The sequence below is a fragment of the Petaurus breviceps genome, unplaced genomic scaffold (genome assembly GCF_028583685.1).
Source record: "Petaurus breviceps papuanus isolate PSGF00001 unplaced genomic scaffold, PetGlider_PUasm1.0 90638, whole genome shotgun sequence".
In the NCBI taxonomy this organism is placed as follows: Eukaryota; Metazoa; Chordata; class Mammalia; order Diprotodontia; family Petauridae; genus Petaurus; species Petaurus breviceps.
In genome coordinates, this window is record NW_027187295.1 from 7620696 (window position 1) to 7648550 (window position 27855).

Consider the following 27855-nt stretch of genomic DNA (forward strand, 5'->3'; position numbering starts at 1 on the left):
ACAATGAAATGTGGGTTTGGCACCTCATATTTTCTGAATATACAATTAATCCATTTATTCAGTAGTTTAGGAGAGCATTGTGATCTGTTTTTGGCCCAGCCTTCCAGTGGCTATGTAGGTAGATTGTCTAGGTCACTTTCTAGGTATCTATGGTAATCTGATCATCTCTAATGAGGTATTAAGGTAATTATTTTGCTTATCAGCAAATCATCATTAAATAATACCTTCATAATGCCTACATACTATCCTTATTGGTAGCAGCTTTTTGAGTTTCACCAAAAATAACTTTTTTTATTTTAAAAATTAAAAAAAATCAATTCTCCATAACTTGGAAGTATATAAATTATCCTACTACCCCAGAAATAATATAACTATCAAATTCAGAGATACTTTTTACAACTCTGAGGGAGAAACATTGCCCTTGGACGGAGGAGAAGAGAAGGGGTGAATTAGGGGAAATGAATTTTCCTTGAAGCTTCCTAACACCTCCCAAGTTAGATCTTTCAGTGTGTATTTTGTTTGAATTTCTTTTTGACTCATTGGAATCTCAAATCCCAAATATTCACATAAGTATAAAACAAATTCAAAACTAAATAAGACATCTTTTGACTTATTGATTCTGTTATTTCCTCTCATGAGCATGCATCATTAAAACCTAATTATTTGTTCTTTTAGGAAAATTCAGTCTATGTATATCATTATTACTAGTTAAGTATTATTTTTTTCTGAAACTCATAAGATATTCATTCAACAGCTGTTTTTAGTGTATCTGTTTCATATTGTGTTTTAATCAATCAAATAAGTCAATAAAAACTTAGTCTTTTCTTACTTTTCACATAAACATAGGAACAACAAAGACATATAAAACAAAGACATGTAAAACAAAGACATGTAAAGAATCCTTGCCATGAAGGAGCTCCCATTCTAATGAGAGGAGACAACATGGAAATAACCAGGCTTTGTTTCACATAGACCAAGTAGATGGAAGGCAATCTCAGATGAGAAGGCACTAGCAGATAGGGGAATTGGGAAAGGTTTCCATTAGAAGGTGGGAAGTGAGGGTAGTTTTGAAGGAAGCCAAGAAAACATAGATGAGGAGAGAGAGCATTACAGTAAAAGCAATAACAGCACATTTATATGGTTCTATAGAGGTTAAAAACCCAATCATCTCTATAACTCTGTGAGCTATGGTAGTCAGGTATTACTAACTCTTATAAATTACTAACTTTTATAGATGAGAAAACTGAGGCCCAGTGTGGTCGATTGACTTGTTATACTAACTAGTCCAGTGTTCTTTGTACTTTACCACCACAGCTCTCTCTCCATACTTCCATACGTTGAGAATGAGTATTGTGGCAAAGGTATTTCATTGTTCATTTTTAAGATAAAAATAGCATATCAATTAGGGTTTCTCTTACTTGCATCAAGCAATTATGGTTTAACAAATCAAACTCAAATGGAGATGCATAGTATTTTACCAAAATATAGCATATGTTCTCCATTGAAGAGGATGCAAGACACCAAGTCTTAGAAGTGTTCCTGTCATGGAAAGGATCCTGAGTTCTCATAATTTTGTCATAGAAGCACATCCATTGAAATTAGTCGATTGTCCTGTGCTCCTAGCGCACACGGGGTTCACTTTTGCTCTTGTGTAATGAGAGCCTACCATGTTGTCTGGAACATGGGCTTCTCAGAGGACCCCAAAAAGCTGAGCGTGGAGTGGCCCATCACCAAGACAGACATAAGTGATCTTTTCGATGTTTTTGTTTTGTTTTGTTCCTCAATTTAGGGATTGTCTTTTACCTTTCTTTGTATTCCCAGGACTTAACATTGTGCCTAACACATAGTAGGGACTTAATGAATATTTACAGATCGCTGCTTTGCTTTTTGTAGCCACAGGAACTTATCAAACTGTTAAGGACTAGAGGATTTTTGAAAAGTGACTAACCACAATGAAGAAATCATAATTACTCCATGTTCTAATGACTCTGAGCAATTCATTGACTTCTTAGAGCCCCAGATTCTTCATCTATAAAATGAGAGAGTAGACTAAGTGACCTCTTCAGATCCTTCTATCTCTGCATATTTAATTCTCTGATCTCAAATATAAAGTTGACCCCAGTTTTATTATTATGCCAATGTCTCTATAATAATTTTAATCACTAATGTTTTTATCACCTTTAAAGAAAACTTGAGCTTATTATCATATTTAAATCATTTATATACCAGCACATAGATAAGGCCTAAATTGAGGGTTTTTCCTTACAATAATTTTGTCAGTTTCTAAGTATTTGCACAGTATTAATTTCTCAGTTCAGACGTTACATGAATGCATGGTTTTTAATAGTTTTAAAATTTTGATTTCACTAAGCAATTAAGTCATGCTGTCAATGCATAATCTAGTTCACAGTGGGGTAGAAATAACAATAATGTGTATTTCTTGTATATGAGGGTATCATTTTTAAAAATCCATGACATATGCAGGGGATGAAAAAAATTGTTTAAATTACTTAGCTGACATGATCATTCTAATGCAATTAAATATTTTCCCCATCTATTGGTAGTCTTAAAAAAATCCAATTAGACAATTATCTGCCAGTCTACAGTTCAGACAAATCAAACCAGCCTTTCCATTTCTCAATTTCTTCCTCCTCCCTCCTTCCCTCCCTCCTTCCCTCCCTCCCTCCCTTCCTTCCTTCCTTCCTTCCTTCCTTCCTTCCTTCCTTCCTTCCTTCCTTCCTTCCTTCCTTCCTTCCTTCTTTCCTTTCTTCCTTCCTTCCTCTCTTCCATCCTTCCCCCTTCCCTCATTCCTTCATTCCTTCCTTCATTCCCTCCTTCCTTCCTTCCTTCCTTTCTTCTTTCCTTCTTTCCTTCTCTTCTTCCCTCCCTCCCTCGCTCCTTCCTTCTTTTCTCTCCATTTTTATCCCTCTCTTTTCTACCCCTTACTCTTATTCTTTTTTGGGTAGAGTCATGAACTTGAAATCATGCAAGCCCTGGGTTCTGAATCCTACTTCAGCTGTTTACTAAAATATACCTGACTATTGATTGATGCTATCATTAATAACAATTGTTATCAAGTACTATTTTCTTTAGAACATATTTCTAGGGGAAATACAAGTTTCCATAAGCAAGGGTCCTTATATGGAAATTTTATATTGAAATAGTAACTCATTTCTGTGTAGAACTCATTCCTGTATCAACCCACAAAATCTTTTTTAACCCTAATGTCCTTGGAAATACATAAATTTACCACTGTAAGTAACTATTTTTGGGAGAAAAGCTATCCTGAGCTCCAATCTGGAATTGAAAAGTAAATAGAAAAAAGTTTCAGCTTTAGTAAGCTTCACACTAAAAGGTGTCTTTGGTATTCTTTGGAATATAAGTGCAGGTCTCCTCTAAGTTCCCTGTAGGTTTCAAGAACCCTAAAAGTTGCCTATCTTAAACTGCCCAATGGACTTCCTGATTTCCTCCTCAGTCTTCCAAGAGACATGCAGAAAGGCCCTGCCTGAGAATAATAGTAATTTGGGAGGCTGAGATTGACTTTTCCTTATTCAGGACAGATCAGAATACTTGACTCCCTTCTTTCTATCATGCTACTTTTTTCACCCAGGGAAGTCAGTACAATTATAATTATATAGCATAGTCTGAAGTAGGAATGGTGAAAGAAAGTCCCTGCTTCCTCATGAAGGAAAAAAGGAGTTATAGAGATAGATGCTTTATTCTTGTGAAGGATCTCTGGAAATTAGTTATTTATCTTAGGAATTACTCAGTTTTATTTCTTTTTTTCAACATATTTCACATAGAAAAGGAAGATTTCAATAGAGTGTATACTTCAACTATGTATTTTGAGTAATTAAATGTGTTCACTGGTTCTGGAATAAGAAGATATGGGTTCAAATTTTGCCTCTGACCTTATGAGTATGAGTTTGAGCAAGTCTTTTAACCTCCTTTAAACCTAAATTGTTTCATCTATGAAATGAGGGAGTTGAAATCCTCTGAAATTCCTTCTAGTTCTATATTTATATATCTTTGTATATAATTAAACTTGGGCAACCATGATCACACTGATCTACTAATTATAAATAATAAATGTATAGGGTAACATATGCCCTCACCCTCCAATTTACCTTGATATAAATTAAAATGTAAACAAGGATTATATGTTTGTTATTCTGTTTGTTAAGAGGTGATAAACATACAGAGGGTAGTATTCAAGATTATTACCTGAATATAAGAATTAATATATGTTTAATTAAATGCTACTGTTCTTCATTACAGATAAAACATGGATGCATACTCCTGAAGCTTTATCGAAACATTATATTCCCTATAATGCAAAGGTAAAAGCACTTCATATATTACTTCATTATACTATGCTACAATATTACAGTGCAGTTTTGCTTTAAGAAATATTAGTTTTATTCAACATTTCCTAGAAAAACACATCTGAATGGTTATAGGATATGAATTATAGTACAGGCTCATTCTAACTCTAGCAGACATGTTTTATTGCCTGAAACTGGTGATCCTCAACATGCTTTATTGTCTTTGAAATACATTTGGTATCTCTAATAAATATGTAGTTTAAAGTCTTAATCCCTACATGTATTTTCTTAGAATGATTTCAGTAGCCGACCAGGTCACAGTCTCCAATACTACCCTCTGTATGATTGTCACCCTGTAACAAATGGAATAACCAACATATTATCCTTGTTTACATTTTAATTTATATCAAGGGAAATTGGAGGGTGAGGGTGTATGTAACCCTATACATTTGAAAAAAGAGCTGCTATACTTTTAATGTACATATTGTGACCATTTTGTAATCTTTGGAATAAAGAACAAGAGAATAAACTAAAAAGGCAAAATCCTGCTTTCTGGAACATGTTTGTTCAAGTTACTGCATTTTAATGGACCAGGCTCTGAATGATGAAGCCATATCCAGTTTCTTTGAGCATTAGCATTTGCTTATTGGCAGCCAAGAACATGAGTAAACAGGCCCTTTAAACAACTCTATTTCAAAAGTTTTTCTAGGGGAAAAAGTGCTTTTCTGGAAAGTTAATGTGGGCACCCAGCCTACAATATCTTTTCAGGTTAATACAAATTGTGAATTTCAAAGTGGAAGAAATGAGAAAGGAATTTTTAAGGGATGTTTGAATAAATGTGATTGAATAGAAAGGGCATATGTGGCAAGCCTTTGAAGATGTAATGGGAGTGAGGTCAAAAGCAGTGGGAGGCTGCAGGAATATTGTTATCAGTTGAATCAGTTATCTAGGGAAAAGAGAATGTTGAGATTGGCTTTGGGAATTTATTTCAGAGGATAAATGAGCATTTGTTTTTAGCAGGGACCACAAAGTCAATGATGTTTGGATACAATATTTCTAGAGGTGCTGTTCTAACATCTGAATCAGCAGTGGGTAACAGGAGCTTTAAAGGTCAGTCCTGGAAAAACTACTTCCAAAGGTGGTGCTCAGCAGCAAGATTTTTAAAAAATGCAGCTGTAGGGGTTTGCTGCTTACTTGGCAGCAACAGAGGAAAGCAGTGCTAGGATAACTGAAATCACCAAGATATCTATGAATTTTATTGCAAAGCTTACAAGGAGATTGATTGCCTTGATTACAGCAAAATTTAATTAAATGAATAAGTGGAGTTGATTGAACATTATCTATTTCTTTCGTGGATGTTCTTCTTAGCAGATAGTACAAAGTTATGTGAAGTCAGAAATTGGAACTTGAGAATAATTTTGTAAGGGGCATGGACATCCATTTGCTGGTTACATCAATACCAAGCAGTAAAATTGATAGTTTGCTGTAATGATGGTGTTCTTATGCCTTTAAAGTTAATTTATTGAAAAGAACAATGGAATTAACTTTAAGTTAATTAATTTTAAATGCATACATGTTTGAAACAGCACAGTGTCAAATTAAGGAATTCTATCCCCTTTTATCATATGCCCTTTAATATAGGATCCAAGCACAGGTCTGCTAGCTCATGTTGAGATTTTCTTACAACTAGCTCCCATATAAGCAAGGATACAACTTTAAAGATCCTTAGAAGTTTGAAGGGGTATTTTAATCTGTTCTTTCTTTCTAGGATTTGGAATATTCATATGAGGCTTGTAGAGGCTTTTTGATTGCATTCATTCTGGGTTGAATTTGTGGATATGTCACTGGACTATGGGCAACCAAGTCCTCCAAAGTCTCCAAGGGCCATATTATAGTAGGGGTCAGCTTGGCAGACCTGTTAGTAAATTCCTGCTGTAATTAAGGCAATGTGCTAGATTCTGAGGGCAATGCAAATCTGGTCCTTGTTCTCAAGGAGATTATAATCTATTTTTTTTAGTATAATGGGTTCTATTTAAAGGTGTTTGACTCCCTCTCACTAGAAGTTTCCTAGTTAAGGCTGGGTGGCCAATTATCAAAAAGAGTGTAGAAAGGGATTTCTGTTTATGTACATACAAGTACTATTTATATACTAGAAAGTTCTCAACATTCTTCCCAATTCTGACATCATATGATAATGGGAAACATAAGACAGGTAAACAACTAATTGTAGTCCAAAACAATGATTGGTAAATGTCATAAAAACTGGTACAGGTAGAAAGATATAGGAGTTCAGAAGAAGGAACATTGCTTCTATTTGAGGGCTAAACAAGGGAAGACTTTATAAAGAACATGACCTCTGAGCAGCACATTGGTTTGATTTCAACAGGTAAAAATGGTAAGGGCGTATAGGTAGGTGCATTCAGGTAGAAGAAAAAGGAATGACAAAAAGAAGGTTACAGAAGCAAATGATGTATGTGAAGATTGGCGGCAGTAAAAGGTTTGTGTAGAGGAGTAATATGTATTCAGGTACTTTTGAATGAACTTTACCCTGTAGAAATAGGGAGCAATTGAAGATTTGAGAACAGAGAAGTGGCATGATCAAAATGGTGTTTTAGGAAATGAGTCTGGTAACATCATGCAGAATCCATTAGAGAGAGGAGAGACTGGTAGTGGATAGGTTGTTGGACACTATTGTTGTATAACATACAGGACTCAGCAAAAGCAGTAGAAATGGATATGGTTAAGTGGAGATGGATATGAGAGAAATGGCAATGAGACAAACAACAGGACTGTTTTGCTACTGTTAGGATTTTGAGGGGTGAGAGAAAGGAATAAGTAAAGGATAATCCCAAGATTTCAAACTTGGGTGAATAAGAGAATGGTAATATTATTAACATATCTATTACTAGACTTGTTTTATTTGGTACCCTTCATATATTGACTTTCTTTATTTCATATATAGCCACAAATTAAACAGAACTGGTAATTACATGTAGATAATAGCTAGAGAAATTTGTTTTTGAGATTTCTCTGTTACTGTTAAAGCCATCCTCATTTTAAAAATATTGGTGTATAGTATGCACTTAATAAATGATTGGCTTTCCTTCTCTTCTTAACATTCCAGTACCTTTAGTTTGCCTTTGGAATATTTTGTAGATAAACATTATTCCATTTTATAGCAGATCTTCCTTTATGAAATTCCCATTAAATAATCATTTTGTGCCCATTTCAGATCTTGCATGGGTTATAAAACAATAGTAGGTAATTAGGAGGCATTATGTACCATTCTGTAAAGGTGTCATTAGATGTGTTCCCAGTACTTATTGACAGCATAAATAGTATTAGCCCATGGGGAATCCTTCAGCATCCTCTGCAGTGTTAACTTTTCAGTCTCAAAGAAAGTTATAGATTCACAAAACTTCACTAGTTTATTCAAAAGGTGAATTATAACTGTGAGTAAAGGTGAAATGTTTAAGATAAAAAAAGAAAACAATGAATGGAGACTGGCAATATGAATCCAGGACCAGTAATTTAATTTACTTTAACTTTTAAAAATTTTTAAATTTATTTTTAGTTTTCAACATTCACTTCCATAAGATTTTGAATTCCAAATTTTCTCCCCATCTTTTCCCTCACACCCTAATGTAGTATGTAATTTGATATTGGCTCTACATATGCATTCATATTGAACCTATTTTCACATTAGTCATGTTGTAAAGAAGAATTAGAACCAATGGGAGAAACCGCAAGAAAAAAGAAACAAACAAAAAAAGAGAGAGAGCAAATAATACGCTTCAATCTGCATTCAGACTCCATAGTTCTTTTTCTGGATGTGAACAGCATTTTCCATCATGAGTCCTTTAGAATTGTCTTGAATCCTTGCAATGCTAAGAAGAGATAAGTCTATTGAAGTTAATAGGACCAATAATTTTAATCCTAGTGCCTCTTAAAGTTAAATTTGAACTCAAATTTATTTCTGAAATGTATACAGATGCCATTAGAAGGATAGAGGTCCACAGGTTTTGATTCTCCATGTGATAGAGTATAATTAATCATCATTGAGGGCTTTCTTATTTCTGTTAAAAAGTATAAAGTTCCAAAGGAATGAGCTCCTATTGAGTTTGCATCCTTGTAGGTGTAGTTATTCTGCCTTTAAAATATTGTGATTACCCAGTCAACCTTTTTCTTCCATTAGGTACACAATCTAAGAGATAAATCCTTGCATGTTAATTTTCCATTTTCTACTCTCTCTCTACGAATCCTCTAAGGGAGATTACTAAGGGAAGAAAGGAGTACATCTTTTCCTCCAAAACACAGGCATCCCTTGTTCTTTAGTAAGGATCTTATTTCTGATTTGTTATCTGTTGGGCAAGTCAGTGTTCAGTATATGTGGAGTGACATAGAGAGGCATTTGATAAAACCTGAGTTCTAAAGTCTAAAGAGGAAGCATTGGATTTAGGGTGCCCCTTGGTATCAGGTAGGCCTGAGTTTGAGACTTGTCTTTAACACCCATTAGCTGCATGACCTTGGATGAGGTCCAGAGTAAAACACAAACAAGGACATCAAGAACAGTGGCAGTAGCAGAAGTAAAATCAAGGCTAACATTTGTTTGAATGCTACCAAGAAAGACTCAATAAATATTTTGTTGCTTACAATGAAGAAATTTTCCTTTTTGTAATTTGGACTCATTAATTCTACTCTATGGGGACACAAATAGACCAAGTTTAATCTCTTTTCCACATGACAGTCTTTCAGATATTTGAAGACTGATATCATAGCCCTATTTCTTGGCCCCTCCCCAAGTCTTTCCTTTTCCATGTTAAACATTCTCAGTTCCTGCCATCACTAATCATAACCCATAATGTATGCACCTTGCCTTCTTACTCACCCATCTCTCAATACTTCTCTTGCCAATATTCTTCTTAAAATGTAGTTCCTAGAGTCAAATAAGTTACCTCACATATGGTCTGCTGAAGGCTTTGTAATGCAAGACAAAATGAAATACTTAGGGAAGATAAAAGGAAGAAGAAGAAAGAAGGAAGAAAGGAGAATATTTGAAGTGATTACCTACCTAACAAGAACATGGTTATTCTACTTGAAGTCCAGAATGTGCATTTCTTCTTCTTTGTATAATGTCTCTAATAAATGGTCCAAAAAGCATGTAGTCACATTATTAGTACACAAATTAGAACCGTGAATAAAGGTGAAGTATTTAAGATGAAAAAAGAAAATAATGGAGACTAGGAACTAAGATCAACAGGGTTAAGTGTCTTGCTCAGGGTCACACAGCTATTAAGTTTCTGAGGCTAGATTTGAACTAATGAAGAGGAGTCTTCCTGACTCCAGGAATATGAGTCTAGGACGAGTAATTTTATTTTATTTCATTTTAAAAAATTTATTTATTTTTAGTTTTCAACATTCACTTCCATAAGATTTGAGCTCCAAATTTTCTCCCTGTCTCTCCACTGCCACTCCCCTCCCCTCAAAACAACATGTAATTTGATATAGTCTCAACACAAAAATTCATATTGAACCTATTTTCACATTAGTCATGTTGTAAAGAAGAATTAGAACCAATGGGAGAAACCAAGAAAAGGAAGAAACAAACAGAAAAAGAAAAAGAGAGAATGTGAGACTTTGTTCATTTTAGTAGGGGGAAAAAGTATTCTGAAATGACACATATATACTAAAACTACATTCTTGGTTTCTAAAATGTGTAACAATAATAAAGGCAACCAACAAATATAATTTATAGTTCTTGAACAGAATAAATTGCGAGGATAATTGTTGTTCACTTGTTTCGGTCCTGTCCAACTCTTGTAACCTCATTTGGCATTTTCTTGGCAAAGGTACTGAATGAAGTAGTTTGCCATTTCCTTCTCTAAGCTCATTTTAAGTTTCTAAATAAGTAAGTGTCTGATGCCAGATTTGAACTCATGAATATGAGTCTTCCTGATTCTAAGCCTAATGCTCTATCCTCTGAACCATCTAGATGCCCATATATGGATAATTAGGAAAGTGTAATAAGAGGTTGGCAAAAAGGTTCCCGGTTCCTTTTATAAAGAGATGTTAGAGGCCAGTTTTTATTGTTATTGTTGATTTTCAGTAATGTCTGACTTTTTGTGACTCCATTTGGGGTTTTCTTGGCAAGCATACTAGAGTGGTTTGCAATTTCCTTCTTCAGCACATTTTATAGATGAGGAACTAAGATCAACAGGGTTAAGTGACTTGCTCAGGGTCACATAGCTAGTAAGTGTCTGAGGCTAGATTTGAACTAATGAAGAGGAGTCTTCCCGACTCCAGACCTAACGCTTTGTACACTGTGCCACCTAGCTATTATTAAAGGTCAGTAGGAATTCATAAATTAAAAGTGGGTTACAAAGCAGTTCACAGTTTCCATGCTGTATAACACTATTGGTGACTTTTTAAAGCCTGTATGCCTAGAAATAGATGATGCAGTGAATGAGAAACACAGGTCTCTAACATTTAACTAACAAATCAAATATTGTAAAAATTGTTTGTAACTTTAGGATGATATTTATTTATACTATGCTTCTTTAGCCTCTGTTCTGCCTGATAGAGATAATCCTACCTCTCTCTTCAGAGATAGGATTACATCTATCTTATGCATAACAACTGACATTTATATAGCAGGATATGTACCATCTTAGTTGATTGCTACAATATCTCTATAATGTGATACTAACTGTATTAATCTCCCCATTTTATAGTAGAGAGCCAAGTGGTTTCATACATAATTTTGTATAAATCCAGCTCCATGCATCTCTGAAATGTATATAGACTAGGAGAGTGTAAAACTCAAGAATCTATAGTCAAAGCAAATTTGCAATAGTTTTTTCTGGTTTTCTAGTTTCCCTTGGAGTAATTTTTGGAAATGACAGGAAGCTGGCAGGAATACCTAACACACTGGTTGATCAAATCAAGATTCAAAAAGGTCTCAGTGGGATAGAATGTTGGGCTGAAATCAAAAATTAGTTTGGGACATTGAAACAAGGATAAATGTCAAGTCTTAACCTTGGATTAAAAAATGAACTTTGCAAGCACAAGATGAAGGAAAGGGGGAGACAAAGTTAAGCATCAGTTCATCCAAAAAAATCTGTGTGTTCTAGCAAACTACAAACTCAATATGAGTCAGTATTGTGATGTTAGAGCCAACAAATTTGAAAGTTTAGTCTTCAATAAGAAAAGCAGTGGCCAGGGCTAGGGTAGAGATTCTACTAAACTGTGTCCGCATTAGACCACATCTAGCTTATTGTATTCAGTCCCAGGAAGGATCAGGAAGGATCTAAATGTCCAGAGATGAGAGACCAAGTGTTGTATAATTATCAGCTGAAGGACCTAATGGTGTTTTGCTGCTGCTGATGATAGCTAGCATTTATGTCATACCTTAAGGTTTGCAAAGTACTCTACAAATATTTTCTCATTTTATCCTCATCACAACATGTACTTATTTAGACACTTACTTAATGTAGGTGTTATTATTATTTCCATTTTGCAGATAAAGAAATTAGGAAGAGAAAGATTAAATGTATTGCCCAGTATCACACAGCTGTTGAATATCGAAGGCTGAATTTGAAATTAGATATTTCTGACTTGAGGCCCAGCACTCAGTCAATCCACTAAGTTGCTTAGTTGTCTCTTAAGGGAAGATTTAGAGACAATAGGTGTCTCTAAGAACTTTTAAGATCTTCATGTTAAATAGGACTTAAATTTAGTCTCTGTATCTTCACCGAGCAGAATTCAGAGCAGTAAGTGGAACTTAAAAAGAAGCAAATCCAAGCTTGATAGCTGGCAAAACTTCCTAACACTGTCAGCTACCTAGATGTGTTATGGATTGTTTTTCAAGGTAGGGGTTTCCCATTACTGAAGGTCTTTAAGATGAGGTCTGGTGACCACTCATTGGGTAATTTGTAGAGGAGATTTTATTGTCTTATTGAGATTGAACTAAATGATCTCCAGACCATTCCAGTCCTGAGACTGTTTAATTCTATCAGTATGTTGTACACAGCACTGAGTTTGGTCAAAAGGACCATTCCAGAAGAAAAATATACATATATATGCATATGTATATATGTGTGTGTATGTATGTATCTATGTTAAAGGGCAGACATTTTAATGGAGGTCATTCTTCCATCACTCTTATCCTAAAAGAAAAATTGAGGTCAATTTAGTTTTTCTAAATTTTATACTAATTTGAAAATAGATGAAAGCAGTGGTTGTTGTCAAAGCTTTTACATGAATAAGATGTAAGTTTGTAGTTTTGAAAGTGTCTCGTATGTACCATGTTCTGCTCTTTCCACCATGTTGCCAAATGTTTGATGGTTTATCAAGTTTCTGTGATGCACTGTGTTGTGTTATGTTGTGAGTGGATACAAAGAAGTGAATGTGTGGTCCCTCCTTTCTGACTCACTGGAAGGAGAAAAACACACATGAACCAACTGAAAACTAATTTATTGAAGAGCAGATGAATGTGTTTCTGCATAATCAATATAAGTAGGGAGGGGGTTCATTGGATTGGAAGTCATCTGTGGTTAGCTCTGACCTTTCTTTCAGGCATTTCCTAGATTGGCATTTCCCAAATGTCTAAACAGTGAAACACCTGTATGTTTCACTGATGTCACAAACATATATCCAAAACAAAGGTAATTCCCTTTTCCCTAAACTTGCTTTTCCTTCTCTCTTCACTGTTTTCATCAGTGTCAGTCGCTGTTGTCCAGTCTTCTTTGCCTGGGATGCAAGGTGTATCATACTTTCCTCCTCCCTGTCTGCAATTATTTCATTCTAATCCTGACACATATTATATGCTTCAGTCAAGCTAGACCACTCTTCCATCCCCCAAATATGCTCTGTAATCCTTTCTTTTTACTGATCCTCACATTCATCTTTAGATACATTATTAGATTATATGTTAGATTATCATTTCATATTATATTATATTACTTATTGTTGTTCAGTCATTTCAGTCACGTCTGACTCTTTTGTCTCCATTTGGGGTTTTCTTGGCAAAAAACACAGGAGTTGTTTGCCATTTCCTTCTCCAGCTCATTTTACAGGAAACTGAAGCAAACAGGGTTAAGTGACTTGCTCAGGATCACCTGGCTAGTAAGTGTCTGAGGCCAGATTTGAACTCAAGAAGATGAATCTTCCTGACTCCAGGCCCAGTAATTTGTCTTCTGTGCCACCTAACTGCTCAGATATACTAATAATGACCTCTTTTTTCTTCCTCTTCATCTATTGAACACTTACCTCTTCTTGCGAGGGCAATTTAAATATAGTTCATTGTGATGGTGTCTTTTAAAGATACTCCTGCTTCAATCTATAATGCCCTACCTTTCAGAACACAGGTAAAACAATTTATCTTGCATCTCCTTAATACATGTAGTATGTATTATTTTGTATCATATACAGTAAATGGTTATATTTAATTTTATATAGTATGTATTTAATAGCCCCTTATTAGCCTTTAAACTCCATAAGGGCAAAGGCTGTCTTTTTAGCTTCCTTATGTGAGGGGGTAGAGAGGAGTGGGCTAGATGGTTCCTAAACTCCTTTCCATCAATAAAGCCCATTACTCTATGAATTGACTTTTATTAGTTCTGCAAAATTCTCTATATAGACTGCTAGATGGTGTAGTGGATAGAGCACCAGGTGTGGGGAAGATCTGAGTTCAAATCGAAACCTCAGATACTCACAAAATATATGACCCTGGATAAGTCACTTAATTTTTGTCTCCCTCGGTTTCCTCAGTTGTAAATTGGTGATACTAATAGTACCCAGATTCCAGGGTTGTTGTGAGGATTAAATGGGAGATAATAGTTGCTAAGCACTTAACACAGTATCTGGCATATAATAGATGATTAATAAATGTTTGTTCCCTTTAGTCCTTCCTTCCCTGTAAATAGTTGATAGTTAACATCCATTTATTGATTTGCATATATGTTTAGAACCAGAGTCGGGACTATATGTTAAAGATTAGAATGGGGGGGAGGGTAATAAGTATTTCTATTGTACCAGGCAATGTGTTAAGTGCTTTACAGATGTTTTCTCATTTGATGCTCCCAACAACCCTGAGAAGTAGGTTACTATTATTATTATTCCTATTTTACATATGAGGAAACTGAGGTAAACAGAGGTTAAATGGCTTGTCCAGGGTCACACAGCTAGTGTTTGAAGCCAAATTTAACTCAGGTATTCATGACATCAGGACTATGCTCTGTCACCTGCACCACCTGGCTGCCTCCAGAAGCAACATATTTCAGGGATTCTGGTTGTTTTCAATGAGATAACCATTTTCTTTACTAACTGTTAAAAGTATTACATCCTACTGAGTGTTGTATATGGAGAGTAATAACAGAATGAGCTTGATGAAGGCCTAAGTTCCAAACTATTCCTGGCTCAATGAATAATAGTTTTCTTGGCTTGGCTCTTGGAGACCATTATTATTACTTTTTCTAAGGATTTACTTTAATAGCTTTGATTTAACCTTTGCCCATGAGATGGTAGAGTAACTATAGCTGTGGGATATCAGCCAATGAAGAAAATAGTGTTAAATTCTCCTAAATATTGGTCAAGGATGGAAACCTCATTTTAAAACTATTCATTAGCTATACTCAGTGGTATCTGGGAAGCAGAGTGCAAAAGTGTGTGTGTGCGTGTGTGTGCGTGTGTGTGTGTGTGTGTGTGTGTGTGTGTGTGTGTGTGTGTGTGTGATAGAGGGAGGGAGAGAGAGAGGGAGGGATGAAGGGAGGGAACGAAAGAGGGAGAAAGAGAGAGACAGAGACAGAGATGGTACACTGTGTTAGCAAAGACCTCAGTACCCTGTCTCCATGAACCAGATGGCCTCTGAAATTCCTTTCAGCTCTCATAGTAAAGATCCAGCCTCTTCTTTCTTTCTCTTTCTGGGCTAGCTTAGCAAGTACTCAAATAGCATATATCCTTTGAAAGTAAGGAAATTTCCATATAGGGAAGAGCAGTGTGCTATAGCTTACTTACACCTAGATGTAAGCCTGGTGGGGAGAATACATTCCTGTCATTCAAGATGATAACTTCTGAGCCCTCTACTGTTGTTTCCCTTTTATAAATTAGCCTAGGTAACACTCTTAATTCTTAATCAAGACTGTTTACTAAGTAGAATGCAAAATGAGAGTAATTTTGGCATTATATCCCATCCATACAACTGGAACACAACAATGTGTGTAGTTTCTATGGCGAAAGAGTAAGATTAAATTCACTGAACGTTAGCAGGAAGGCAAATGAGTAGGGGACACATCTTCCTGGGAAACTCACAATTCAGGACTGTGGTTTGCTTCACAAGTTACTTATGAGTGGGATCACTTTTGAGCAGGCTAATATATTTGGGCCACTGCTCTTCTGATCCTTTCACTCTCCTGATGAGTGAGTCAACTTCTCTGATGATTGTTACACCTCTCCTCTGCTGTATAGACAGTGTCAGGTTCTTTCAGCAAATGAAGACTCTAAGCCTGGGATCTGCAGAGCTTTTCCAGGTTACCACCTTTTGGTGAGCTCTAAGGTATTTCTGCCTTTCATGCAGTAGATGATAATGCAAGAAAACATAAAAGCATAGCCTTTATGTCATCTCTTCCAAGATTCCAAACATTTTCCTCCAATCAACTCTTCCAGGCAGGTGAACAGTTTTCTCCAGTTATCTCTTCCTGGCTACACTTAGCTGTATAGACTTTAAGGTTTCCCAGTGAACCATTTCTTAGGACTTTACTTATGCCCACTCAGAGGTCTAGTCTTCCTGTCCAACTCTCCTCTTCTCAAAAAAGTTTCACTTGTGTGAAATGATTTACTTCTGTCATATGGTCAGGTACAAAATCTGCATTTCTATCAATTAAGACAAAAATAGATTAAATTGTCCCACCATCCCCAAATAATTCTTAGGGATCTGGGTTTCCCAGCTTATCACCCTCAAATTTCTCATGAGTCAGATGTAAAATAAATGCTAACCATCTTTGCTCTAAGTACTTTTCCTCTGAAGGACTTCTTTTAGTGTTTTCTCTCACACACTTGACCTTATTTCTACCTCTTTGAATCAATAAATTATTTTAATCAGGAAATAGTACAACCTTACATCCAAGAACATTATGTATACCCAACAGACTTATAAAATCGCCCACATTACTCTCTATGGCTATTGGCATGTATTCTGAAATCTTTACCAGATACCTACTCCTGGCATTCATTCAAGGTTTGACTGCCCTCTGAAATTCTCAATTTCTCATTAGTGTACAACTGAAATGAATTTTTTTGATATTACCTCTTTTCTATTCACATCATAATATACAAGATAAACTAGGGAATTTCTAATAGCATCCCAAAGAAAAGGAGGATTCTTAGGAAAGGTATCTTTTTTTTCCCCTTTTGTCTCACAAATCTTAATATCATTGACCTTTATTTTGTCCAAGGGAACAAGAAGCATTCTGTTATGTACATCATTTATTATTTTGACTTTTGAATAAATGCATTCTGAAGCAAAGGGTTTCCTTTCCTCTAATGTTCTGTCAAAAAAGCAAAGTAGCTATATAAAGAAGTCCATAAAAGCTTTGTTAAATTGTGTTCTGGGCTTTTAAAAGTAGAAAGTTAATGAAGAGAGTGTGTTAGAACATTACATAGCCTAATGAGACATGGTAAGAGGAGATTTTAATATTACTATGTAGTTTTACTAATGCTGCTTCAATTAATTTTGGTGAATTAATGATAAAGTGCCCCTTGGCAGAATGTTAATATTGGTATATGACTTGTTTCAAATCCAAGAAATTTCAAGATATGAAAATAAATGACACCCATCAGAGTTCAAAGAATAAATGTAGGCTAGGAAAATCCAGATATAATGCTATCCTAATAAGCTAGGAGATAGCTGAATGGTTACAACTTACATAGAAATTATGTATTACTAAGACTAAATTTTTGAGTTATGTATTCAGATTTTTATATTCTGACCTGGTTTGTCATGTTAGTAGACATGAAAAATGCCCAGTTTCACTGTTACTAGGAAAAAATAAGGGAGGGAAAAAGAAATTGATTCTTGTAGATGATCCATTTCAAGTATCCAAATGGTGTTTTGTTTACCTGTAGTATCATGTGAACATATCCAACAGAGAAACTATTTGAAAAGGAGATTAAAAAAAAAAATAAAAGACACACTTCCGTTTTGTGAATCCATTATAATGTATTTGTATACCTAGTAACATATTTCATATGAGCAAATTTTTTAAAAGTAAAAGAAACCAGAATGTGCAGTTTGTACCTTAATTTTATTTTTCTTTCCCTTCAAAGTTTTACAGTAAATTTTTATTGCCAGTAATAATGACGGTATAGCAATTTTAAAAATCTCTCTTCATGAACCAGTGCCACATTGGCACAGAATTCTTAGGAAACTGGAGCATATGAGATGTTATTCTCCTTAACCTTCTTTACAAAGGAAACTCTAAGAATTTTTCATGTCACAAGCTGTGAAAACAAATATAGTATGAGAACAACCTTAATAAATGTAGGTGTCACACTTTGTGAACCTTGGAACTGGTGCATTCTCAAAAAATGTTGTACTAAGTGAAAACATAGGATGCCATGGAACCTCTAACCTTACATGACTTTTCAGTATTTGAAAGGAAAAGAAGTGACAAACCAACTTTTTTTGAAGAAACAAACTTTTGTAATTTTTTAAAAGCATGTAATTTTTTCCAGCATCAAAACTATAGAGTTTAACTGGGGAGAATTATCATCATTGGAAAAGCAAGGTATACGGTAATGACTATATAAAGACCTGTGGTGATACAGGTACTATCATTCACTAAATCCCTGTCATTTAGTGTGCATGTGTTTAAAACTTACATTTTAAAAATATTTGATGAATATACAACACCAATATCTCATGTGATCCCCATAATAACCTTAAAAGGTAATCATATTATTTAAATAATTAATAATAAAACAATTAGTAATATTAATAATAATCTCAAGCATCTAAAATCCCATCTTCTATAAGAAGCCTTCCCCAATCCCTCTTTATTCCAGTGCCTTCCTTCTGTTAATTAACTCCTATATATCCTAATATATGTGTGTGTTTACATATTTTTCTCTCTAATTAAATTGTAAGTTCTTTGAGGGCAGGGACTGTCTTTAACTTCTTTTTGTATTCTCAGCACTTAGCACAATGCCTAACATGTAGTTGGAGCTTAATAAATGCTTTTTGCTTGACTATTCACCTTTATAAAACACTTTATTTTTTTTTCTTCAAAATGGTTTACTTATAGCGTCCTGTGAGGTAGGCAGTACATATTATTCCCATTTTATAGGTTATTAAAACAAAACAATTCATATCCAGTGGAAAGCACTCTGAGCCTCAGAGGTCAGGAATTCTAGTTTTATTGCTTGCCCCTGCCATTAGTACCTGAGTGACTGTTGTCAGCAATTTCTCCTCTCTCTTCCTCATCTGTTAAACAGAGATAATAATAAGTGGAGATGATAATATTTGTTGTATCCATCTCATTTGGCTTTTGTGAGGAAAGCACTTTATTAACTATAAAGCCTCATAGAGATATGGTTTAAAGTTGTGATCTTAACTGAGATCATACAGCTATTGAGTAGAAGAGTCAGAATTCAAAACCAGATCTTTTTATGCTTAAGTTATTTCTAAGACATTATATTGTGTCACTGTAGTTCGTGTATAAGGGGCAGAAAACTCCAATTACATGTATTCTCTCTCCATCCTCTTTTCCTCCCACCCCTGATTTTGGAGGTAAAATTAAGCATTGTTAAGAACTAATATGAAATAAATAACTAGTTTCAGATTCCCACTTTGAGATAGTTTATTGAATGGATTGTTGTTGTTGAGACTAGGGTGTCTACCAAATCCACTCTAAGTGAATTTGATGTCTCTTAAAAATTCTGCAGCTAAGAAAATCATTTACAACTTAGCTGATTATTATTGCTTTTTTGTTTTCCAAAGATGAGTCCCCTAACACAGCCATTCCTAGGGTAGGAATAAAGAAATTCTGAGAGGCTGGAGAAGTATGGCTTCTGAAGAGAAAACTTCAAACTTTTGATCCCAAGATAGAGGAGCCACTAATCTGTAATGTACCTATTAGCTGTGATGTGATGTTATTAACATATTCATGAAGTAATGCCTTGAAAGAAGGTTGGGGAGGAGTTTTGCATGTAGTTTGGAAAAATGAGTCAATGGGTCAAGAATTTGCCAGTGGGTCTCCAGAGCTGTTGAAGTGAAGAAGTGCTCATCACTTACCTAGATTAAAAACAACAACAACAACAAAAACAACAGTAACAACAGACAACCTACAGAAGCTCAGTTCCCTAAGTTCCTTTTTTCACCAACCAGCTTTTTGATCTATTATCTCCTGTCTTCAGTGCTTTCTTTCACCAGGAGACAATGTTCTGTGCAAATGAGCAATAAGAATACGGTGGATCTGTTTCCCATTGCCACATTTTACAGAGGACATTAATATGCTCTATAGTTTTAGTGTTGAAAGGAGGGTGACTATGATGGTAAATGTTTCAAGTTCATGTTATTTTGTAATTGGTTGAAGGAACCCAGAATCCTGGAGAAGAGAACAGCAAAGCAAACCTCTGTTTAGAGGGAACTAACCCTGCCTTCTCTCTACTTTAAAATTTTCAAAGTGTGCCTACTTCAAAAATCACTCTAGGAGAGTTTCTGCTTACTTTAAAAAACAGGTTTTTTGATACTTACAAGAATATAGGTCTTTTTTAATTGTACAGAGTTGGCTTTAAGAGTCAGGAAAGCCTAGGTTCAAATGTCACCTCCTAAGTCTAATGGTCATGTGTACATGGACAAGTCATTTAATCTCTCAGTGCCCTAGGGAACTCCCTGACGACAGGTGGCAGAGAATTGGCAACTGGGTGGTACAATCTTTAGAACCTGGGACCTGGAATCAGATAGATCTGACTTCGAATCCTTTTTCAGGAACTTACTACCCCAGTGACCCTGGACATGTAGATGAGCTTTACTATGTCACAATTTCTTCATCTGTCAGATGAGGACCTACCTTAGAGTGTCATTGTGAGGATAAAATGAATAAATGTGTGTGTGTGTATTATATATATATGGTCTTTGTAAATGTCAAAGAACTCTATAAATAGGAGCTCTTTTAATTGTTATTAATGAAGCATTGATAGAGGGAGTTTCCCCAGTGGAAATTTCCTGCAACAATGAAATCCCATCTCAAGTCATATTGTTCTCCAACTCTCTCCCATCATGCACTGTTTTATGCAACCATACTGGTCTGCTTAGTGTACACAAACCCAGCCTTCCATCTCTGGAACTGCTGCCTTGGCATCTGTACCCTTTCCCCTAGGAATGCACTCCTTCCTTACCTCCAGCTGTTAGAAACCTTCTGTGAAGGTTCATCTCAGGTACTATCTTCATGTAAGAGGAAACATTTCTTCACACTTTCACTTATTTGTGTTTTCCCCCTCCTCAAATTACATGTTATTTAGTTATTTGGAAAATGATGTTTCCCTGAGTAGAATGTAAGCTCCTATAGGGCAGGAACTATTTTCCATTTTGACTTTGTATTCCCAGCACCTCAAAAAGGGCAGTGCTAGGCACTTAATAAAGGTTTCATTAAATTTGACATATCAAACAAAACATTTATTAAATACCATTCATGTTCCAAAGGGTAGCTATTTCACTGATTTTAGGGAGAGATGTGTATTAGTAGCTTGTGTTTACACTGACATTTTTTTTGGCGGAGTTTTTGAAGAATGAGTGGATGTATTTAAAAGACCACTAAGTCTGATTAGGTGAAAACCTGAATGGAGTAGGATAAGCAGATAGGAGATAATGGCTAATGAAGTTTCTGTGTAATAGGGAACAATCATGGTACCTGAAGTCAGGTTAAAAACCCACTTGACTGGGTGGCTAGGTGGCACAGTGAGTAAAGTCCTGGCTCCAGAGTCTGGAGGACCCAAGTTCGGTTCCAGCCTCAGACACTTAACACCCACACAAAAAAACTAGCCGTGTAACCTTGGGCAAGTTACTTAACCCCAATTGCCCTCGAAAAGGAAAAAAAAACCCACTTGATGAGGTTGTATTGACATGTGACATGATATGCCAGTCATTGGCATTTAGGAGTGACTAATATAGATACTGAAATAGAGGAAAGTTAATACAGAAGTTATTGTAGCTCAGATAAGACAGAACCTGAATTTGGAAAGAAAAAAAAAGCATATAGAAATGCAAATGAGTAAAGGGTGACCTTGAGAGAAAATGTACTAACAGCTCAACACAGGAACGTTCTGTGAATAATTAGATTTATAGCACCCCAGCAGCAAAAAAAAAAAAGCAACATATTTATATGCTATTACTTTTAGAAGACATATGGTAAAGTGTTGCTTCCACTTTGGATTATAGTTGAATAAAACAAAGGCTTTGGAGCTGTTTTGTCTTTGTTATTTGAGTTTGTTAGTAATAGAATCCAGGTGAAAGCAGCTAGTATATAATACAATATGAACTACAGAAGTAAACTCAGGGTGAGGGAAAAGAATTTATTGGAATCTTGCTTTTTGACAAATTAAATGTCATGAAAAAGAATTAGCCTCACTGAATACAGTAGGTTCTCACACATTCCCACTACGATCTCTCCTACATGGCCTTTTTCATGTTGCTTCCAAGTTCTGGGGTCATTGTTGTCACATCCCCCACTCAGTGGAAAAAAAATTCCCATTTATTTACCCATCCATATAAAGATCATAACCATACAACATTTCTTTAATAAGCAGAACCAAGAGAACATTGTATACAATAACAGCAATATTGTTTTAATAATGACTTTCATGAATGAGTTATTTTGTCTATTACAAATACCCAAATTAACTATAAAGGACATATGAAGAAAGATGGTATCTGCAACTGGAGAAAGAACTGATGAATAGAAGTATATATAGAATTTTATATATGTGTATATACATACAATATACATATATACACAAACAAACACCTATTGTGTCTAGTGGTAGCCATCTCTGGGGTGAGAAAAAGGGAAAGGAAGAAAAAGAATGAAAAAGAAATTTCATGATAATTTTGTTGTATATTTGAAAGGAATAGTAGGCTATGCATAATAGATTTACAGTTTCATGCACAATCATCTTTTTTACTATACTGTGTTATGGAAATGTTTCCTTTATTCCATACATTTAAAATAAAATTTAAAAAATAAATAAAAAGGAGAACCATGAAAACAAACAAAACAACCCAAAGACTATAGCCATACAAAGCAGTTTCTTTTGATTAGGGGGAAAACATGGTAATACCATAAAGCATGACAACAGTTAACATGGAAGCATCATGTTACAATGGAAAGAACAATGACTGTAATCAGAGAACATGAGTTTAAATTCCATCTCTGTTATTACATGTATAATCTTGGGCAAATTACTTAACATTCCTGGGCCTCAGTTTCCTCAACCATAAAATAAGGAGACTAGACTAGGTGGCCTCGGGAGGCCTTGTTAACCCTAGTTCTATGATCCTCCGATCCTAAAAGCTCTTTCATGAGCATTTTCACAATGACCATAACATCATTCCCCCACCACATTGGGAGTTCAGTCTCTCTAACATCAGTTACTACTGAACCATAAAAGGGTGAAATAGGAAATTCAGAGGTTTATCATAAAATTTCCTGTCTTCTCATGCAGTCAGAATTAGCAATATCTAAGTCACTCCAGCAGCACAGAACTTGAATGCACTGAAGTTTCAAATATTTGCCTACGTACAACTATTGGCCTCAGTACTGGTCCCTCTCTTTCTTTATGCCAGGGCCCCAGAAATTTCAGGACCTACTGTACTTCCGTAGCTTAATCTTATCCTGAATAAAGGAGGAAAGCCTGAGGAGGCTTCCATTGTCTGGGAGAGGAAGGCAAATAGGATGTTCAATGCTCACAAACTAAGACCAAAGTGGACCTAGTCTCTAGTAGGTGTCTTCTAATTTTGTGCAGTCATTAACTCTCCAATATTTCTTCTCTTCCTTTCAACTTAAAATTTGCACTATGTCTTCCTTTTCCCATCACTTTTACCTGGTAAGTTAATCTTGGTTATTAGTCATTCCAAAAATGTGTCAGGAGTAGGAGGTTTGCCCATTGGCAAATTATTACCATATGTTCTAGAACCACACCTCAATCCCCTCTTCTATTTTTAAGAAAGTAGTGATGGGTTGCTAGGTGGCACACTAGATAAGAGTACTGGACCAGGAGTCAGGAAGACCTGACTTCAAATCCACCCTCAGACACTAGCTGAATGATGGTGGGCAAATCACTTAATTCCTGTTTGCCTTAGTTTCCTCATCTGTAAAATGATCTGGAGAAGGAAATGGCAAACTATTTCAGTGCCTTTGCCAAGAAAACCCCAAATACGGTCACAAAGAGTTGGACATGACTAAACAATAACAAAAAGTCATTGATTTCTCAGTAAGCCTTTAAAATAATAAAAAATAAACTCATTCCTTTCCATTTTTCTCTAATATTATTGACTGTGAGAAATTTCAGTTCCAGAAAAGTCCTACATAATTTTACTTGACCTAATAGCTTCCTGTCGTGCAGCTGTTTCTTCAGATTTCAGAAGGGCTCTTATTTATCTTCAGTTTGTTTTCTCTGTGGTAATTCAGCTTTTTATTTCCTTTCCTGAACTTTAAAATTTAAAAGTTGAGTCCTGTGTCAGTTTTTGTGTCAGATATATTACTGTCATTTTATCCTTTTTCCTGAGTTTATATGGCTACTAAGAGGCTACCAAAAGAAAGGTTGTATAGGTATTAGCATTCCAAAGGATAGTGTGAGAGCCTATAGGTCATTTTTTTTTAGGGGGGCGGGGAGAGAGACCAAGAAATTAGACCTGAAAGTGGAAAAAAAAATCTCAAATGGTTTCTTTGCTACATACTCAAAAAAAAATCAGTCAAATCTAGGCTTTGGCTTTCTTTTCTATAAAATTAGACAGCTGGACAAAGTGATCTTTATACCTCATTCCAAATTTAAAAATCCTCTGACTTTACCAACTCAGTTAACTTTCCTTTAAATTGTATGTCACTTACTTTCATTCTAGGTCCCTCTGAGACAATAAGTCCCTTGAAGGCAAACTGATTTTGTTGTTTTTGGTTTGTGTATTTGCATCCCAAGGGCTTAGCACATCCTTGGCACTTGACATGTGTTTCTTGAACTGAATTAGAATTAGTAACCAATTAAGTTCAATAGAACAGTCCTCGAATTGTCTACCCCCCTCCCCCCAAAAAAGAATACTGGTAACAGAGAGATGATTCATAATGTCAGAAATGATATCACATTTGGGAATCAAAGTACAGCTTGCATTAACCTTGACCTCTGAGAAAGCACCTAAAGAATGGTTGAGTCTTTAGGACAGACTTAGGCAATACTATTAGATACTGAAAGGTACAGGGACCTCACAATTAAAAAACATGATAAATCAACATTTGCCCCTGTTCCATTGTGCGTTATAGTTATTACTCTTTATAGAATGATGTTGCTTCAGGTTGTGCTTCACATTTATATGACTTTCAGAAGAAAAAGAAAAGTTCTTACTAATAAACTAGTTTTCATTGGTACAGATCCAGGAGATATTATGAGCTGTTTGCTTCTGATATACAGGCAAATTTTCCAAGTACATGATTGGAAAAATTGAGAGAGATTGAACTTATCCAAACTTACTAGGTAAGAATAATATTTACCAGTTTAGACAATGTGAATAATTATTAGAAACAAAAAGGCAAAAGACTATATAAAAATATTTTTTAGTTAAAATAAACCCATATTATGTTAGAAAAGAATAGGGGCCAGACTTGTGATTTCATTAGCAGATGGAACTTTCAAATTAGAAAGTTCACTCTAAAAATTAAAACTAGCACTATTCTCTGCAATTTATAATCTGAGAGAGTTTCTTAGAGCATTGAGCAGTTAAGTGACTTGCCCATGGTCAGAGGCCAAACTTTAGCCCAGATCTTCTAAAGTCTGAGACTGGCTCTCAGTGTTCTACCCATGCTGCCTTGTAAAGTGATAAATACCATTATGAATTAGATGATCAGTTTTTAATGAGGAAATTCTAAGAGCAGAGGATATGCCCCAATACCTGTGTGTATCAAGTATATTTAGTAACTTTGGCTACATGCTTTTGAATGAATTAATATAATTTGCAAAACATTTTTATTTTTACTTAACTAAGGTGAGAAGCCACAGGATTTTCTTAAAGATGAAATGAAAAATATGAGTTTTCAGGACAATATCAATTGATGCAGTACTGGACAGACTTGTCTCTAGAAGTATGTATACTGATTGAGAAACTCAACAAGTATCAGAGAAATTTAGCATATGCTCAGACAGCTCCCCCTATTGTCAGCAGACAGAATGAAGAATATGCCTTTTTGCAAAATCTAGTAAATGAGTATCACAAATCACAGCAGAGCACTGTGTTTCACCAAGAAACACAACCATTGCCAGTAAATATAGATACAATGCACCATGTTTATTCTTCTAACTCAATTTAGTAATCTTTCTGAGATTTCCTCCAAAAGACAAATTTGATTTAGAGTAGTATGTCTGATCCTTGATGATGTAGTTGGGATAAAATATATGAACTGGAGTTCTAGATTACTTACAGCAAAGGCATATGGTTTAAAAATAAGAAATTGTGAGAGTTTATATGTGCTATACATTCTATGTGTTAGGAGGTGCTCATGTGCCTATCTTCTAAGTGAGTAATGTGTAGGCACCAGCAAATAGATATATTTTTTTACATCTTGTTCAGTTCTTAGTATTTGATGAGTGCTCAATAGTTATTCAACAAAAAGCAAATATTGTGACTTAGGATTTCTACTAGAACTAACAATTTATGTCAGTGACCATTTGTTACAAGGGGAAAATACATTCGATTTTGTATCAGATTCACACTGTGGTCTTATTTTGAATCAATCTTGTATTTTCAAGTTTCATCTGTGTCAAAAGTTAAAGCTGTTTCCCTAACAAGAGGAGTTTGCTGGAGGAATTTGATTGTACCTTCCATCAACTGAAAGAAAATAAATAAGATCGTTCTCTCTTTTTTTTTTCTCTGATCTGTCTCTTCTTTCATCTAAAGGTGTCAGTCTATTCCTATAATTGGAATTGATTGAATTCAAATGTTCAAAGTTTTAAAAACAAAATAAGATAGTAAATTTAATGAACATTACAAATAGGACAGTTTAATGAAAGACAATGCAGCTGCATTAATATTCTTTTGTCAAAGCATTTAATTATTTTAAACAAAGACTTGGTAGTTAACTATTACTTCATCATCGCTAACATTTATATAGCATTTGAAGTTTTGCAAAGCACTGTACATATGTTATCTCTGATCTTCACAATGACTCTGTGAGGCAGATGCTATTATTATCCCCATTTTACAGATGAAGAATCTGAGATTCAAGAAGGTTAAATGATTAGAGCATCACATTGTGGCTGGTAAGTGTCTGAGGAGGGATTTGAACCCAGGTATCTGCTGACTCCAGTTCTAGCCCTTTCCATTATACCACACTACCTCTCATTGTGAAATGTCACCATTATTGCAAGAGAAATAACTACAAGTCCCAGTGGAGCTTTATCCTAGGCTTTAACTTTGTGGACTTCACATTCTTCAATGCCAGGTATTAAAAGTAAACACCTACCTGAAAGGGTGCTGTAAAATTGTAAAGGAGACTATTGTAGTGGTTGCTGGGCTCCTGATGGATGAAAATGTTGCCACTGTGTTCTATTGTACCTGGTGGAGATTACTCTCAGTTCATTCCCCCTCATTACCTTCTTAACACAAATAAGCAGCTGGGCACTTATCATGGATACAGTGTGTTCTAGAATGGAGGCATCCATTCAGACATGTTTAATCATGTGAGTTAGAGAAAAATGACCAAGGTGTCTTTTTTCCTACAAAACAATAGTATCACAAGATCATAGCTTTAGAGCTGAAAGGCACCTTAGAGGTCACCTACTACAACTGCCTCATTTTAAAAATAAGAAACTTAACCCACAGTGAATCAAGTTAGCTTGAATATTCAAAATGTATTTTTTCCTTGTAATTATATAATGTTAATTAACTCTGTGGCATCCTTTCTAATGGGAAGTAGAAATAATACACAAATATGCAGAAATGATCCCTAAACCTTGATTTAATTAACAGTGTCAATTCTACCCACCACTCACCTTCAAGGAAAGCTAATACCAAAAAGAAAATCCGAGTTTCAACAAGCTCAGTGTACCTGCATGCCAGGTGGTAGGTTCAAAACCAACATGCATTAAAAAGTTTAAAGATGAGTCTAGTAAGAGAAATAGGAGGAAAAACAGAAGTTCTTTACAAGTCCTTATACTGAAGACAATAATGCCTTAATTAATAAATCCTGTGTTGAAATTGATCACAAAGTCAATTGCTATCAGTTCAATAAGTATTTATTAGATATCAAACACTATACTAGCCACTTAGGACAGAAAG

At 35.2% G+C, this 27855-nt stretch overlaps 1 protein-coding gene across 11 annotated transcripts in view; it reads left to right on the top strand.

Moving 5' to 3' along the window:
• Positions 1 to 27855, top strand: part of GULP1 (GULP PTB domain containing engulfment adaptor 1) — a 418555-nt gene that overhangs the window by 240376 nt on the left and 150324 nt on the right. For all 11 annotated transcript variants that reach the window (XM_069064529.1, XM_069064526.1, XM_069064532.1 and 8 more), the window contains one exon: positions 4279 to 4340. In XM_069064529.1, the coding sequence (XP_068920630.1) occupies positions 4279 to 4340 (62 nt within the window). The remainder of the gene's footprint in view (positions 1 to 4278; positions 4341 to 27855) is intronic.